The sequence below is a fragment of the Vipera berus genome (genome assembly GCF_964194415.1).
Source record: "Vipera berus genome assembly, chromosome: 2".
Classification (NCBI taxonomy): Eukaryota; Metazoa; Chordata; class Lepidosauria; order Squamata; family Viperidae; genus Vipera; species Vipera berus.
Genome location: NC_138203.1, coordinates 256,510,749 through 256,529,182, shown reverse-complemented (window position 1 = coordinate 256,529,182; position 18,434 = coordinate 256,510,749). Strand labels below are relative to the sequence as shown.

Here is an 18,434-nt window from a genome sequence, read left to right as displayed (position 1 = left end):
TAAGGACCAAAGCTTGTTAGCAAGCTGAATGGCTAGCAGTTTAATGCAAAATAGATCTGGTTAGAACACAGCAAACCCACCCCTAAAAAGTTTGTGGAATTTCATTTCATTCCATAAGGCCACATTCCCCATGGGCTTGATATGAAATAGTCAAAGAGTTTTAGACTTCAAAATGCATGATATTAGGACTTTATTCACCCCACAGTGTGTGTACAAATTAGCATTCCAGCATCTTCTGGATTCCAGTCAATTTGTTTTAAGGTAACTATTTTAACCATTGAAAGGCATCACATTATTTTTACTTTCAAAGATGGACATCTAAGAAATAACAGTAAGTTGCTCTCAAATAGATACCTCGTGAATATATATTCAATTATCTTAAATGTACCAGAAAAAGTGTAGATCAAAGCCTTAAAAATGAAGAATACCTCCTAAAATACAAACTTTTTTTAAAAAAAGTTGTCAATGTTACGACTGATGAACCCAATCAAGCAAACAGCTTTGAGACATTTTGATCTCTTAATGTAAAACTTTATTGAGTACATCACTTCGGCACTAATGAAAGCAAAACCAGCTCTGGCAAAATCCCACCCAAGCCCTACATAATGAAAGCATAGAATTCTCTCTCTCCTGATCCTCTCTGGATCAGGTCACGATGCCCAATTAAATGCAGCAATATTGCTATGAGAAAGTATCTCTGGGTCTGGCCAGACACCTGGTAAATTTCCTTGGTTCCCATGGTCTGCTTCCTTAATCTTTGAAGTCTGCATTCCAATCGGAGACCCTCCCCCCTGAGTTTGTTGGCAAGCTGAGAAGCAATAACTGTTGCAGCAGGAAAAAACTTGCTTTGAAACTTCGACAGTAGCATGACTAAAAATGCAGAAAATCTTCCACCATTTCCTCTTTAATTCTTCGTATGCTGATATGATACCATTGGTGGTGCAGTGGTTAGAATGCAGTATTGGAGGTTGACTGTGCCCACTGCCAGGAATTTAATCCTAACCAGCTCAAGGTTGACTCAGCCTTCCATCCTTCTGAGGTCAGTAAAATGGGGACCCAGATTGTTGGGGGCAATAGACTGACTTTGTAAACCGTGGTGGTGTATAAGTTCTATTGCTACCGTGTTTCCCTGAAAGTAAGACCTACCCCCAAAATAAGCCCTAGCTTGATTTTGGGGGGTGGGCCTAATATAAGCCCTACCCCCAAAATAAGCACTAGTTTTGGGGCGAGACATATGCCTAAAAATCAAGCTAGGGTGGGGGTTGGAGGGAGCTTATTGTTGCAGTCAGACCTCCCATGGATTGACACTCATTAATTGTCCTCATTAATTAATTCAAATAGAAGCCTGATGGTTGACAAGCCATTGTGAAGCTTATAATGAGGATTGCATGGAAGATCTAAGACAGGGGTGTCAAACTGCCAGCCCGCAGGTCGGATGAGTCACGCGGAAGCCGTGCCCACCCCAGCTCCGGCAAGGGAAGAAAAGTCACGATACGTCACGACACATCAGGTGATGCAGTGAGTTTGATACCCCTGATCTAGGATGAAAGATTTGAGCATATCAGCTTTGTATTAAAAAGGGCTCAAGTTTAACAAACAGGGAGTCCAAGGATAAAAAGTCTCAGGAAACAGAGCCAGGAAAGATCACCACCCCTGAGATTCTGCAGAACTGCTGTTTCTAGCTGGAACTCACAATTATCCCAGAGATTTTTTTGGGGGGGGGAGGTCATGTGATCTATTTTATTTCCTACTTCCCAGTAGCAGATTTTGAACCACAATCTATAGAAGTGTTTTGCAAACTTTATACAATCAAGCTCATTAACAGAAGACATAGTTTTAAAATGCTATGGCATCCTGTAATTAAGTAATGGAGGCAAGCAGCTTATTAACCAGATTATGTATAACGTTATCTATATTTTGGTAGTATTTCAGAACAGAAAGAATCTGGGCTACTGAAAATCAAGAAAACTAGCCTGGGAGCAAACATCAGAGTAATAAGTAATAATGGGAGATATACTGTATAGAAGGCTGCAACCCAGCCATTGTAAAGAAACAAAGGCGGGCTATAGAATGGCTGTGGTCTACAGAAAATCTAACTCATTGATTAGATGTTCCATCTAGAACATAGAACATAAAATAATAGAGTTGGAAAGGACCTTGGAGGTCTTCTAGTCCAACCCTTTGCTCAAGCAGAAGACCCTATATTCATTGGCATCCTTCAGTCTCAAGAGACTTTGGTAGCGTGCTCTGGAAAGAGGTCCTAAAGCAGCATCTGGTGTGGCTAAAAAGGCCAATTCAAGAGTGGCAGTCCCCTCCACACTGAGGGCAGATACAATCTGTCCCCTGTCCAGTCCCCAGATTTTGCTGGTTCCGGGACTGCCTCTTTGCCTCAGCCTGCCGCACAAGTGTCTCTTCGAATTGGAGAAGGCCATGCTGCGTCTTTAGCCTCCAGGCTGAACGATCAGAGGTCAAGGTTTCCCAGCTGTTAATGTTCATTCCCAAGGCCTTTAGATCCTTCTTGCAGATATCCTTATATCGCAGCTCTGGTCTCCCTCTGGGGCGCTTTTCCTGCACTAGTTCTCCATACAGAAGATCTTTCGGAATCTGACCATCAGCCATTCTCACGACATGCCCAAGCCAGAGTAGACATCACTGTTTCAATAGTGTATACATGCTAGAAATTCCAGCACGTTCCAGGACTGTGCTATTTGGCACTTTGTCATGCCAGGTGATGCCGAGAATACGTCGAAGCGCATATGGAAGGTATTCAGCTTTCTCTCCTGCCATGCGTAAAGGGTCCAAGACTCACTACAGTACAAGAGTGTGCTCAAGACGCAGGCTCTATAGATCTGGATCTTTGTATGTTCTGTCAGATTCTTATTAAGCCATACTCTCTTTGTAAGTCTGGAAAATGTGGTGGCCGCTTTACCAATACGTTTATTCAGCTCAGTATCTAGAGAGTGTCAGAGATAGTTGAGCCGAGGTACACAAAGTCATGGATGACCTCCAGTTCTTGTGCAGAGATTGTAATGCAGGGAGGTGAATCCACGTCCTGACCCATTACTTGTGTTTTTTTCAGGCTGATTGTTAGTCCAAAGTCTTGGCAGGCTTTGCTAAAGCAGTCCATAAGTTGTTGAAGGTCTTCAGCAGAGTGAGCAGTAATGGCAGCATCATCAGCGAAGAGGAAATCCCATAGGCATTTCAGCTGGACTTCAGACTTTGCTCTCAATCTAGAGAGATTAAAGAGTTTTCCATCTGATCTGGTCTAGAGATAAATATCCTCTGTTGCAGTTCCAAAAGCGTGTTTCAGCATGACAGCAAAAAAGATCCCGAATAAAGTTGGCATGAGGACGCAGCCCTGCTTCACTCCATTTCGAATGTCAAAGGAATCTGATGTAAAGCCATCAAAAACTACAGTGCCCTTCATTTCCTTGTGAAAGGACCTGATGATGTTGAGGAGCTGAGGTGGACATCCAATCTTGGGGAGAATTTTACAAAGGCCATCCCTACTAACCAAATCAAAAGCCTTCGTAAGATCTATGAAGGCTACGAAAAATGGCTGTCTTTGTTCCCTGCATTTCTCCTGCAACTGTCTAAGGGAAAATACCATGTCAGTAGTGGACCTGTTGGCTTGGAATCCACAGTGTGATTCTCGGTAGACTGTCTCTGCAAGCACCTGGAGCCTCTTCAGTATGACACGGGCAAGCAGTTTCCCTACAACACTGAGAAGAGAGATGCCGCGGTAGTTGTTACAGTAACCCCTGTCGCCTTTGTTCTTATACAGCGTGACGATATTTACATCCTTCATGTCCTGTGGCACTCCACCTTTCCTCCAACAAAGACAGAAGATTTCATGCAGTTCGGTATGGATGTTCTCTTTGCAGCACTTCAGAATTTTGGCAGGGATGTTATCTTTTCCGGGTGCCTTGCCAGAGGCAAGGGAATCCAGAGCCGCATTTAGTTCTTCTAAAGTTGGTTCACTGTCAAGCTCCTCCAAGACAGGCAGGCACTCAATATTATTTAATGCTTCTTCAGTTACCCCATTTTCTCTGGAATATAACTCAGAGTAATACTGCACCCAGTGTGCCATCTGCTGTGCTCGGTCCTGGATAACCTTGCCTGTAGCAGACTTCAGAGAGGCAGATTTCTTCTATGTTGGACCTAAGGCCTGCTTGATGCCATCATACATCCGCTTGATGTTGCCTGTGTCAGATGCTATCTGGATCCGAGAGCAAAGCTTCAGCCAATAGTCATTAGCACATCTCCTGGCGGTCTGTTTGACTTTGCTACAAACAGCTCGCAGAACCTGTAGGTTGTGCTCACTGGAACAGGCTTTATATGCAATTAGAGCTCTCCTTTTTTCCTCGATGGCTGCCGTCAGCTCCTTCGAATGGGCTTCAAACCAATCTGCTGTCTTTCTGATCTCTTTACCAAATACTGATAAGGTGGTGTTATAAACTGCATTCTTGAAATATTCCCATCGTTCAGATGCGTTTGCTTCAGCTGGGCCTGGGAGAGTTTCTTTGAGTGCTTGTGCAAATTCCTCCACTTTGCCCTGATTGAGGGTCTTGCTGATGTCAATTCGTGGTCTTCCTTCCTTTTTTGAGTGATGCAATCTCTTTGTTTTCAGTTTTATTTTGTTGCACACCAAGGAGTGGTCTGTATCACAATAAGTGCCCTGGTAGCTGCGTGTGATTGTAATACTGGGAAGGTTGGAGTGCCTGGTAAGAATCAAGTCAAGCTGGTGCCAATGCTTCGATCTTGTATGTCTCCAAGAGACTCTGTATTGAGGCTTTGTTTTAAAGAATGTATTGCTAACACAAAAATTGTAGTAGCAACAAAACTCTGGCAGGCGTTGGCCATTTTCGTTCATCTTCCTGACACCGAACTGACCTAAACAGGTGGGCCAAGAACTATAATCAGCTCCAACTCTGGCATTAAAATCACCAAGGATAAACAGTGATTCTTTCTCAGTGATTTTCTTGATAGTAGCAGCCAGATCGTCGTAGAATTTGTCTTTGGATTCTACTGAAGATGATAATGTCGGTGCATATGCGCTAATAAGAGTAACCAGCCCTGTTGATGAGTGGAACTGCAGGGACAGAATTCTTTCACTTCCTGCAGCAGGTGGAGTAATGAATCCTAGTAGGATGTTTCTGACCGCAAAGCCAACCACATATTCCCTAGTCTCATTCGATGGTTTTCCCTGCCAGAAGAATGAGAAGTTTCTCTCCTTAACAGATCCCGAGTATGACAGCCCTGTCTCTTGAAGGGCAACAATGTCCATCTGCAGTCTGCTCAGCTACATGTCGATGACAGCTGTCTTAAGTATGTCATCTATTTCCTGCAAATCATCAGAAAGGCCAGGGGTCATTGTCCGAACATTCCAAGTGCCCAACTTTAGGACTAAAATTTTCTTATGTTTGTTGCATGGTGCAGAGTTATCAATCTGCTTGTTGGCTTTGACCCTAAACCCCATGCACCCTGTGAGGTTAGCGGACTGTGGCAGGGCAGCACCTTACTGGCTGGGGGCTGCCCAGCTTAAGTCAGGTGGTAGCTGCCCAGTGAGGTACAATGACCTCTCCCACCATCGAAAGTGGCCCCTGGCATCACACTCTATGTCAATCAAGCAAAGACTTATAACCGGTAACTGCCATTCCCCATGTTGTTTCAATGCTGTATGCAAAGCTGGAGTGTCCTCTCCAGAGCACGAGGGCTGGGTCGATTAATATGGAGGATAGACTGTTACCCAAGCAGCAGATCCCCCCTCTCCACATTGCTGAAATAGTCCAATGGAACAGCGAGGCCGATATGATTAGTTCCAGCAGCGTCACAGGAGTTACCAGAACGTGATTGTACACAGTCACAAACTGCTTCCGGGACTCCGGCTCCGGATTTTACCTCGAGGTTGACTCCTGAAGCCTCTTCCAGTAGTAGATATAGCCACAAGGCAGTGGAGGTTTGAAATCAGAGTTTCCCTTTTCCTAGAAGATGGTTCTGCCATTTTATCCGCTGTTGGGGCATACAGCGCTTTTCCACCTTCAAAACCATTGACCGTCTTTTCCTGTAACCCTGGAAACCTATACCATTTCAGACAAATGGTTGTCCAGTCTCTTTTAGAAAGCCTCCAGTGATGGAGGCTTTCTGATATTTCTGATCTGAAGTTTTGTCATGTGGTTGCTATATTTGGGTAGCTGGGTCAGTATTAATATACTTTCCACCATATTGTCCAATTTTATCTCTTCCTGCACTTACTGGGTTGATCTTGATGAATTTCAATGTCATCGATGATTCCAGGCTTTCTGCAACGTAGTTACCAAAAGGTGTTATGGATCACTGCTGTTCAAGCCACTGATCTACAGCATCCCACAAATTCTGCCGGGCCCACGTATTGTTCAGTATCAACATGAAACCACTGAAGGAGATTATCCAGAATTCTGAATCATCAATTGCTCATTTACTCATTACTGTCTTATTTGAATGACATTTTTATGCCCCCAAATGTTATCTATGATTAATAACAGGCTAGATAAGAAAAAACAAACTGACATTAAACCCTAATAAGTCAGAGCTGTTGGTACATAGGAGAATGGAATCAGAGACTAAAGTTCAGCATGTTTTGATCAATGCTTTGTTCCCTCTGTCTGTCACTTGATTCACAAATAGTAATTGTGGCAAAAGCACCTTTACACAATTGTATCTAGTGTGCCAGAGGTGATTAGATTTAGCAATGGTGATTCTTATCTTGGTTAAAACTTACCTTGATTACTATGTAAGGTTAATTGATGGAAAATAGGACAGCAAAATACATAAATCAGATAATGTCTTCAATAAAGGATCTGTACTTTTAGTCAGCTGTTTACTAGGCACTAATTATCTTTAAAGCCAAAGATGGCTTAGACTCTTACAAGCCAATATAACACAGTAGTTAAGATGTTGGACTAGTTCAAGTCCACCTTCACACTATGGAATCGTACTGAATGATGTTGAGCTAGTCATTCATTCTTTCTCAGCCTTACTTAATAAGATTGTTGTTGTGGATTAACAAGTGAAGGAAGAAGGAGTGTTCCATTTACCATTTTGAGCTCCTGAAGGAGCAGTAAAATATAAATCTAATGACTAATCATAAATAATGAAGTGTTGTTGTTATTTACTATCTTTCAGCCTTAAAGTCTTACTGAACACAGTAATTAGGCAAAGAGGTTCAGTATGATCCTGCAAGGCCCAGTCAACCTTCCAATCAGTGAAAGTGATGGAATGTACTGTAGAAGTCTGGAATCCCTGGAGGGAGGGCATGCATTCCAGAGGAATAAGAGACAACTCAGTCCATATACTACATGTGTGAGAAAGAGGGTGAAGAACTAACAGTTCTCAGAGTATATGGCAGATGGAGATAGTAGAGTGCTTAGTCTAGCAAGCTTCTCTCTACAGGTATGGAAACAATAAAGACCTCTCCTTGGAAGAATCATAATGTGTCTTTCTTGGTTTGGGGGCCTGACAGTAAATTATGGCCTCCCTCAGCCCTCTCCCCTGGCATGCTATCATTGCAACTTCTTACAGGCTACTCTGGATGAAGATGCATTTTGCTGAGACCCATAGCAAGAGCAAGAGAAATGGAAGGGACAACAAAAGAGGAAGTGGGTTAGTGGCGCAGTGGTTAGCTCTGCTGACTGCTAGCCGACTGCCAGCAGTTCCATTCTTACTGGCTCAGGGTTGACTCAGCCTTCCATCCTTCCGAGTTTGATAAAATGAGGACCCAGATTGTTGGGGTCAATGTGCTGACTCTGTAAACTGGTTAGAGAGGGCTGTAAAGCACTCTGAAGCGGTATATAAGTCTAAGAGGTATTGCTACATTGCTAAGTGCTTTCTGCTACTGATGCTGTCCAACTTGATTATAACATGAGATTATCCATGATTGCTCTCCACCAATTTTGATGTAGATCACTTTTCTCAGTTGAACTGTTCTTTCAGATCATTTGAAAAAACAATTTAAGGGAAGAATGGAGTGATTTCTATACTTCTTGTAAACCTACACAAAGGTCACAGAGTCTTAATGGTTCACTTCAAAGAACAAACTGAAGAAAATGATGCTTTCAAATTCTCTGAAGATAATAATATATTTCATTCTTTTTTCCTTTTAAAGAGATATATCCAGCAGTAAAAAGAACAGAAGGGTCCAATCAAAGCAGACTCCAATTTTCAGAGTTGACTTTTAAATAGCTCCTTTAATGTTTTACCTAAAGCAAAATTTTACCAGGTCGATATCAGGGTTGCCCAGATCACTCATAAACAGAAATCACAGCTAATCAGACAACATAAGATTCTACATGATGATAATAAATGCAAAAATGCTTCCATAAGCAAGTGGGATGATTTGCTTTTTGAATCTATTGTGGGCTTAGAAACTCTAATCTCCCCAAGGTATCCCATAAATTTTCATCTCTGAAGCCCCCAAGCCCAATTTACATTTCACAGCAAAAAATGTACAGATAAAAGACTGAGGAAAATCAAGTGTAAGGATCTCAGTGGTTAATTGATGTATGTTCTCTGAAGCTGCGCGTTTCCCTGAAAGATTTGGTTTTATTTTGTTCTATTTTCTATTTCTGTCAGGCATATTAATAGATCTGTAAAGAGCAACATTGGAGAAGGAAATGGCAACCCACTCCAGTATCTTTGCCATGAAAACCCCATGGACAGTACCAAAAGGCAAAAAGATATGACGCTGGAAGATGAGTCCCTCAGGTCAGAAGGTGTCCAATGTGCTACTGGGGAAGAGCAGAGGGCTAGTACTAGTAGCACCAGAAAGAATGAAGCGACTGGGCCAAAGCCGAAAGGACGCTCAGCTGTGGATGTGTCTGGTGGTGAAAGGAAAGTCCGATGCTATAAAGATTTTTTCTCCATAGGAACCTGGAATGTAAGATCCATGAATCAAGGCAAGCTGGACATGTTCAAACAAGAGATGACAAGAGCTAAAATGGACAGGAATGGGTGAATTATGGTTATTCAGATAACCATCAGGTATACTACTGCGGGAAAGAATCCCTCAGAAGAAATGGAGTAGCCTTCATAGTCAATAAAAGAGTAGGAAAAGCAATACTGGGTTACAATCTCCAAAATGACAGAATGATCTCAGTTCGAATCCAAGGCAAACCATTCAATATCACAGTAGTCCAAGTCTATGCCCCAACCACCAGTGCTGAAGATGACTGGTTCTATGAAGCCCTACAGCACCTTATAGAATTAACACCAAAAAAAATGATGTCCTTATCATCATGGGGGATTGGAATGCTAAAGTAGGAAGCCAAAAGATAACTGGAATAACAGGCAGGTTTGGCCTTGGAGTACAAAATGAAGCAGGGCACAGGCTGATAGAATTTTGTCAAGAGAATACGATGGTCATAGCAAACACTCTTTTCCAACAACCCAAGAGACGGCTCTACACATGGACATCACCAGACAGTCAACACAGAAATCAGATTGACTGTGTGCTCTGCAGCCAAAGATGGAGAAGCTCTATACAGTCAGTAAAAACATGGAGAAAGCTAGGGAGTTCCAGAAAAACATCTACTTCTGCTTCATTGGCTATGCTAAAGCCTTTGATTGTGTGGATCACAACAATTATGGCAACTTCTTACAGAGATAGGAGTACCAGACCATCTTATTTGTCTCCTGAGAAACCTATATGCGGGTCAAGAAGCAACAGTGAGAACTGGACACGGAACCACTGATTGGTTTAAAATTGGGAAAGGAGTCCAGCAAGGCTGTACACTGTTGCCCTGCCTATTTAACTTATATGCAGAGCACATCATGAGAAAGGCAGGGCTAGATGAATCAAAAGTTGGAATTAAGATTGCCGGAAGAAATATCAACAACCTAAGATATGCAGATGATACCACTCTAATGGCAGAAAGTGAAGAGGAATTAAAGAGCCTCTTGATGCAGGTGAAGAAGGAGAGTGCAAGGGTGGGCTTGAAACTCAACATTAAGAAAACCAAGATGATGGCATCCAGCCCTCTCAATTTCTGGCAAATAGATGGGGAAGAAATGGAGGTAGTGACAGATTTTATTTTCCTGGGCTCCAAGATCACTGCAGATGGGGACTGTAGCCAAGAAATTAAAAGACGCTTGCTCCTGGGGAGGAAAGCCATGGCAAATCTAGACAGCACACTAAAAAGCAGAGACATCACCCTGTCAACAAAAGTGCGTATAGTCAAGGCTATGGTCTTCCCAGTTGCAATGTATGGCTGTGAAAGTTGGACCATAAGAAACCCTGACTGCTTTTTAGAAGGCCAGATCCTGAATTTGAAACTCAAATACTTTGGCCACCTAATGAGAAGGAAGGACTCACTGGAGAAGAGCCTAATGCTGGGAAAGATTGAAGGCAGTAGAAGAATGGGACGATGGAGAATGAGATGGCTGGATGGAGTCAATGAAGCAGTAGGCGTGAGCTTAAATAGACTCCAGAAGATGGTAGAGGACAGGAAGGCCTGGAGAAAAGTTGTCCATGAGGTCGCAATGGGTCGGACATGACTTTACAACTAACAACAACAAGAGCAACACCCCCCCTCCCAAAGAGCCCCTACTTGCCCACATCTAAGGAATATACTATTGGCCAGGAAGCTGCTTGGTGGTGATGAGCATTTCAAAATGTATGGTCTATACCAGGCATGATAAAGTGCCGGCCCGTGGGCTGGATGCATCACACCGAAACCGTGCCCACCCCATTGCCGGCAATGGTTTATACTATACTGGTTTATACTATACATAGCTGGCTGGGGAATTCTGTGAGTTGAAGTCCACATGTCTTAAACTTGCCAAGGTTAAGAAACACTGGTTTATATGTTACTTGTCTCTTTGGAGTAATTTCACTCACATTCACTCATTCATGCCTTCCTATCACATGTCTCCACCGTTCCTCTTGCATTCACAGTACAATTTTTCCATTCATCCTTCCTTGCAGTCTATCTCTCACAAAGACACATCTGTTTCCACACACAAAGATAGCAATAGCACTTAAGAGTTATATACTGTTTCAGAGTGCTCTACTGCCCTCTCTAAGTGGTTTACAGAGTCAGCCAATCTGGGTCCTTATTTTACCAACCTCCGAAGGATTGAAGAGGCTGAGCCAACCTTGAGCTGGTGAGACTTGAACTGCCAAACTGCTGGCAGACGGGAATCAGCAGAAGTAGCCTGCAGTACTGCATTCTAACCACTGCGCCACCGGGAGTCATACACTATGACACTAAAAAAAGGCCTCCCAACAACTTCATTGGAGACTTTGATCTTCGGTCTTTGTGCATTGAGAACCCATCTTCCCCTCATCCTTCCCACTGCCCAGAAGCTTCTCAGGACTGCTCAGATAGACAGGCACTGCCCAACTTAGCTCAACGTGACCAAATCACAGAGGACATCGTCCTCTACGCTTTCTTCCTCATCGTACTCCTAGGAGATGAATGGAAAGTGCAAGGACATAAGAATTATCTGTAATGGGCTACAGCCATGGCTCTGACTCCCATATACTCAAGTAGGCAAGTCCTGCCTGCCTACTTGAGTATGTGGGAATTGTTATTTGTCTTAATGGACAAGAGGTTGCAAAATGAGGGGCCCTTGGTGTTCTCTGAGCCTGGCTGTTTTCTTGCAGAGATTTCATTACCCAAACTAGGTAACATCATCATTACCTTGTTTGGGTAATGAAACATCTGCAAGAAAACAACCAAGCTCAGAGAGCACCAAGGATCCCTCATTTCAACCCTGAGCTGTAACTGTTCTCCTTAGAGCACAAAATGTTCTAAGCTGAAGATGTTTAGAACTCAAAAGCAGCCCTTTCAAGCTCAAAAGGTAATGTACTCCGGTTTGGCCCGATTCTTGAAACAACATTTAGTTGTTGCCAGCTGTTCTAAACACGGTGTTTGAATGGTGTAGTGTTTTTTTTTGTTGCAATGATTTTTCAAACCCTTTCCAACTTAGTATGCTAACTAGGTGCATGCAGTAGTTCATACTGCCAGTCAACTTTCAGAAAAATGGAAGAAGAGGATGATTACTTAAAAATGAAAACTCAAACAGGAAACCTGAACATAATGGAAATAATGCTTCTACTATTTGCCACGATGATTTCTAAAACCCAGTGATACCTGTTCACCACTAAAATAATACTCTTTAAAATATAAATAAAGCTATCTTGAGACAGTTAAATCATATTTATCTTCTCATAAACAGAATCATTTAGGATTTTTGGCTTCTGACTGACAGGTAGAGAGAGATTGTTTGAAAACGTTATTCTGGTTTTTTATTTAATTACTTTCCACCTCAGGAATAGGTGTTCTAGTTTGCATTCTGATCTGCACAGAAGGAACAGTATATCTCTATATGGGAAAAAATAGTAAGAAAAACATTAGAAGTCTCACCCAAAAGTCTCACCCAGTAGCACAATTACAATAGTGAAGTCCTACTGAAAAGCTGATAAATAAAATAAGTAGGAATTGTAGCCTGAAATGAATAATAGCTTTTGCATCAACTGCCAATGCACCCACACAATCCATGCTGAATCACAAAGAAAGGGAGGATATGGTACAGGGCTGGAGGAGATTCCCATTCTAATAAAAATGGGAGGCGAGTACATGCCTGTGCGGCAGAAACATGAAGGTATTAACTGGCTGGAAGTTAAGGCCTCGAGCTGTAGGCAAATGACAGCTGTAGGCAAAATGACAATTAAGTTAGGAAGTGGAAAGACCACGGCAGAACTTCAAAGTTCTTTTAGCTTAGGTTAGGCTTGACCAAACAAGAATCCTCCATTGACTGTGATGTGTATAACCTTCTCTTGCCCAAGTGTACGTAAGAATCATGTTGTAATAAGTAGCTGAGTTCTTGCAAAGGAATGGAGACGGGTAAGAAAAAAAATTGTAATATAATATAATTTGAATGCAATTAAAATTGAATGTTATTTTTAAATGCAATTAAATAGAATTGCTCTCATTCATTTATTTAATAAATTTCTATGACACCCAGTTCATTATTTAAAGCAACTCTAGACAGCTCGCAATGTAGTAAAAATAGAAATATAAAAACAATTCTAAACATAAGAACAATTATAATTACAAAGATTAAATACAGACTAAAAAAAACTTCTGTCACTTGCAGTCTAAAGCAGGGGTAGGCAACCTTGGCTCTTTTATGATTCGTGGACGTGGAAGTGCTGGCTCAGGAATTCTGGGAGTTGAAGTCCACAAGTCATAAAAGAGCCAAGGTTGCCTACCCCTGGTCTAAAGTATCTCAGTCAGGGCCCCCACCAACTGGCAGAGCCAAGTTTTAAGGCTCCTCCTGAAGGCCACAAAGCTGGGGATGGATCTCACCTCTGGCAGCAAGATATTCCAGAGGGCGAGGGACACAGCAGAAAAAGTTTTTCTCCTTGACCTCGCCAGCCTAAATTCCTTGGCTGATAGGATCCTTAGTAGAATCACAGAACCATAGGGCTATAAGGCACCTTGGAGGTCTTCTAGTCTAACCCCTTGCCCAAGTAGGAGTCCCTATATTATTCTGGATAAATGGTTGTCTAATCTTTTCTTGAAAACCTCCAGTGATGGAGTACCCACAACTCCAGGAGGCAAGCTGTTCCACTGATTAACTGTTCTCACTGTCAAGAAATTTCTTGTTTCCAGATTGGATTTCCCTCCGATGAGCTTCCACCCATTGCTTCTAGGCCTATCCTCAGATGCTATGGAGACTAAATTGATGCCCTCTTCCCTGTGACAGCCATTCAGGTATTGGAAGACTGCAATCACATCACCAGGAAGCCTTCTTTTACTCAGGCCAAACTAAACTAGTTTCCTTAGCCATTCATCATACAATTTAGTCTCTAGACCCCTTATCATTTTTGTTACTTTTCTCTGTACTCTTTCTTTTTTGTATCATGGTGACTAGAACTGGACACAGTATTCCCAATGTGGCCTCCCTAGTGCAGTGCACAGCAGAATTATTGGTTCATGTGATCTTGACGTTATATCTCTGTTGATGCAGCCTAGGACTGTTTTAGCTTACAGGGCAGCTGCAGCCAGAATGGGACAACTCGCTGCAGCTATCTCACTGTGGCCATCTTGCCACGGCCAACTCGCCGTGGCCATCTTGCCACAGCCAACCCAGCATGGCCACCTTGCTGTGGCCAACTCCCCACAGGACAACTCGTGGCCAATTCACAGTGGGACAACTTACTGCAGAACAATTTTATGCAGGATAACTCAACGCGATAAATATTAGCTGCCAACATTATTTCCATGGACAAAAATGGGAATAATGTAGAAGAAACAGAGGTGGATAATATTTATTGCATTGAGTTATCCCAGATGGATGGGAGATGACCATACTGGGTTGGCTGTGGGAAGAGAGCCATGGCAAGTTGGCCATGGCAAGATGGCTGTGGCAAGATGGCTGTGGCAAGATGGCCACAGCAAGTTGTCCTAGACCCACTGCAGCATACTGTTGACTCATACTTGAGGGTGATCAATCAGGACGCCTAGTTCTCTCTCATAGACACAACTGTTGAGCCAGGTACTACCTATCCTGTACCTGTGCAATTGGTTTTTCCTGCCTAAGTACAGGACCTTACTTTTCTCACCACTGAACTGCATCTTGTTGGATAGGGCCCAATGCTCAAGTCTGTCAAGACCTTTCTGAATCTTGAATCTATCGTCTGGAATGTTGGCAATTCCCTCCAACATGGTGTCAGTGGGCTCCTTCTGCCAGAATGAGTGGGGTGGGTTTAAAGGTGATAACCAACATCTCGAAATGGACTTGGAAGCAGATTAGCAGCCAGTGCAACTCATGTAACAATAGGGTTACATGTGTCACCCTGTCTGTGCTGCTACATTCTGAATCAACTGTAGCTTCTGAGTACTCTCCAAGGGTAGCCCATGTAGAATGTTTTGCAGTAATCCAGGTGAGAAATGACCAGGTCATGAGTGATTTATTATAATGGACTAGGGTTTGGAAACCAAATTGACTTCCTCTGTAGAGCTCACAATGCCAATTTATTGTTATTGTTGTGGGGGAAAAGTGAAGGGAGATCTTTATGTGTGCTACCTTCAGCTGTCAGATAAAGGATGGGATAAATTGGTGAATAATACTGAATCATATTAATCTCTCTGCAAGGCTGAAAACTGCTAGTTCAATTGGGGCCACACGGACTTCCAGCCGTGCACCCCTGCCTTTCTATCTCTATAATCAGGAGAATCCAATGGCTTAGAGGATTAATTAGGAGAATCCTTATCTTAAAGGGGGGGGGAGGTAGGACCATTTCAAATATCCTACTTAACCTACACTATCCCACCAACAGCATGAAAATCAAAAAGATTGTAGCTCTAACTCCAGCCCCTTTCCTAACATGTCAACCCATTCAAAAGAATAGATTCAAATTTGACGAAAAGCAATGTGAAGTGTGACTTTCCTGTGGCAGGAATATATTAATCTCCAGGGTGAAATCTGACTAGTACTCATTCCTATTGAAATTGATTCCAAGTGCAAGCGGTATTAGCACTGTAGCCTTAATGCCCAAAGGCTTCAATTCAATGTCAAAAGGCAGGTGAATGATCATGTTTGACTATCGTAAAGGGCAAAACCTGATAAATATTCCACATACCACCCAATGACAAATCTGACTTCTAAAGAAAATGTATTCAAGAGAGAGTTGCAACCCCAGATGGAACCCAGGAGAATGTACACATTTGCAAACTTCATATTTTCTAGCCTTCTAAGGGATAACTAGGCTTGTGAAAGTGAAGGTCTGAAAGTTAATGCTGGGCAGAAATGGCTCTTCTAAATGTGTCCAAAATATATAGAAGGGCCAGTTTCTTCAACTTTCTTTTTAAAAAGGAGAGGTTGTTCCCATTAGCAGGAATAGAGTAGCCTAAATATTTCCTATAGACAAATGTCATACCATTTAGCTACCACATAATAAAATCCACCCAGGAATAACAGAGTTGGAAGGCACCGTGGAGGTCTTCTAGTCCAACCCTCTGCTCAAGTAGGAGACCTTACATTATTTCAGACAAATAGCTGTCCAATCGCTTCTTAAAAACCTCCAGTGTTGGAGCAACCACAACATCTGGAGGCAAATAGTTCTGTCAGGAAACTTCTCTTTATTTGTGGGTTGGTTATCTCCTTGATTAGTTTGCATATTTTTTTGTCTCCTTCAAAATCCTGTTTCATCAGACTAAACATGAATTAGGGGTGTGGGGGGGTGGGAGCCAATGTTCCATTTCTCTGCCCAGCGTTGCACAAAAAAAATGGAAGGAGAGAACTTCCTTAACTGATGGATCCAGAGAAGCCTCCAGAAACAGAAGGACTTTCATCTGATTTGGAGAAGACACCCAAGAGGATCAGTCAGAAATTGATCCAAGCAGGGGGGGGGGAGTGGACCTTCAAGCAGAAACATCTCAAGTGCTCCTATTCAAGCCGCAAAGAACGATCTTGAATTTGGGAGCTTCTGTTAGAAGGAAGTCACGAGTAAATAACCAGATCTCAGAAGGGTAAAATCAGAGACAAATAAACAGTAAGATCCACAGGTTGCCAACGCAGGCCTTCTATACAAATGAAGCCAGATAGTCACACAAACTTTGTGTTTAAAACAAAAGCGACAAGCCCTGAGCATTGTGTCCATTATTTCTGAAGGCTGAGTAACTTGACTGCAAACATAACAATCCAACCAAGAACCTCCTTGGTGCGCTGGGGGTGGGGTGGGGGCACGACGGTGGTCCCATTTAAAGCACACAAGCACACTCATTCACAGCTTATTCTTTTCAGCGAGTGGGTGTGCCCTCCTTTGTTTTCACAACTCTGGAAAGAGGTGTGGGGGGGCTTTGTGTACCAACTGTGTGCTTTCTTACCTCCATTTATGAAGCGCAAAGCCCGGACACTGATCTCCGCAGGTGTTGCAAGGCTGCTCCCTTTTCAACTCCCCCAAGGCCGTCAACTTCAATTAAGAAAAGAAGAAAAATTTCCATCAATACAGAAAACCCGCCAGAACCCAGCAGATGATGGATGACACCTGCCTACTGAGAAACAGGGGAAGAGAGGGGAGGGTGTTAGACTGGCCTGGGATCCCTAAAATAATAATAATAATAATAATAATAATAATAATAATAATAATAATAATAATAATAATAATAATAATAATAATAATAATAATAATTTATTTTAATTCCATTTATATCCCGCCCTTCTCCGAAGACTCAGGGCGGCTTACAAGCTTAGCAGTAATAATAATAATGATGATGATGATGATGATGATGATGATAAATAATAATAAATAATAATAAATAAATAAATAAAAACACAGCAACAATGTGTTCATTCCACAGAGGTAAATCGAGGGAACTGCTCACTCAGGACAGAGACTTGGCCTTCTCAAAAGAAGGGGAGGGGGAGGCAAGGGGGGAGAAGCCGAGAGCCCCCCCCCTCCAGGGGGAGGGTGTCGGAAGATGTCCAGCTGAGACCCCGGCGCGATTCTTTCTGCACAAAGGGAGCCGCGAGTCAACGGGCTTTTGACTTCGCTCTTGAGGGATGCGGTAACCCGCTTAATGACTTTAGGCATTGGCGGGGCGGGGGGGGGAGGGCAGGGCAGGGCAGGGCAGCGTCCTGTCCCGAAGGTGCCCCCAGACACAACGCTGGGGTCTGAAAAAGGGAGCCGAGCTGCCAAACGGGACGCTCGGCTCCGGAAAAGGGGGATTGATTCCCCGCCACATCGCAACCCCGCCGCTCGATTCCACCCGCCGCCCCCCCCCGCGCCTCCCCTCAACGAGCGCCGGGGGGAGTCTGTGTGTGTGTTTGTGGGGTAAAGTCCCCTCACCGATCTGCTGGAGAAGCGCTTCCGAGAGCTCCGGCTGAACATGGCAGCGGCTCCCCACCGGCGAAGGACGAGCGTCGAGTCTGGCGGGCCGGACTCCGGCGGGTCCCGGGAATCGCCCCCCCCCGAAGGCGTGGGAAAGCCCGGGAAGACGGCCCAACCTGGAGGCTGGGGCTCTGGGCAGCGAAGCGGCGCGGCGGCGTCTGAGCTGGGGCTTTCTCGGAGCGAGAGGCGCGCTGGCTTCCCACTCGCCCGCCGCGCAGCCCTGGGCGGCTGCTGGTCCCCTCCCCCTCGGCCCCGGGATGGCTTCGTGCTGACTGCTGACCTCACGTGTCTTGGGCTCCCGTCGGGACTGGGCGCGCGCCTGCCTCCTTCATGCGCTCTAGCGCCTTACGTTTCGCTTTCCCTCCCGGCCTTTACTTAAGCAGCCGCCTTTCTTTCGGAAACCCTGAAGGGCTAGGTATTGCGCCCGGCTTGCTCAGTCGCCCGCCCAGCAGCGCAATCCTAGCGCGGGGTTGTTTCCTAAGCTCGACCGGACGGAGTGGCGGTTGAAGACCAAATCCCCCGCGGGTGGGAACGTGGAGCGGGCTTTCCTACGAAA

General features: G+C 43.8%; 1 protein-coding gene across 1 annotated transcript in view; it reads right to left on the bottom strand.

Moving 5' to 3' along the window:
• PRICKLE2 (prickle planar cell polarity protein 2) overlaps nucleotides 1–17,883 on the bottom strand; it is a gene marked incomplete at its 3' end in the record, with an annotated part of 372,656 nt that extends 354,773 nt beyond the window's left edge. Inside the window, exons 1-2 of the mRNA XM_081316996.1 lie at nucleotides 17,837–17,883; nucleotides 16,875–16,960 (exon numbers count right to left, since the gene is read on the bottom strand). Coding sequence (XP_081173122.1) covers nucleotides 16,875–16,960; nucleotides 17,837–17,878 — 128 coding nt within the window. The 5' untranslated portion in view covers nucleotides 17,879–17,883. The remainder of the gene's footprint in view (nucleotides 1–16,874; nucleotides 16,961–17,836) is intronic.
• Between the last annotated feature and the right edge of the window lie 551 nt (nucleotides 17,884–18,434).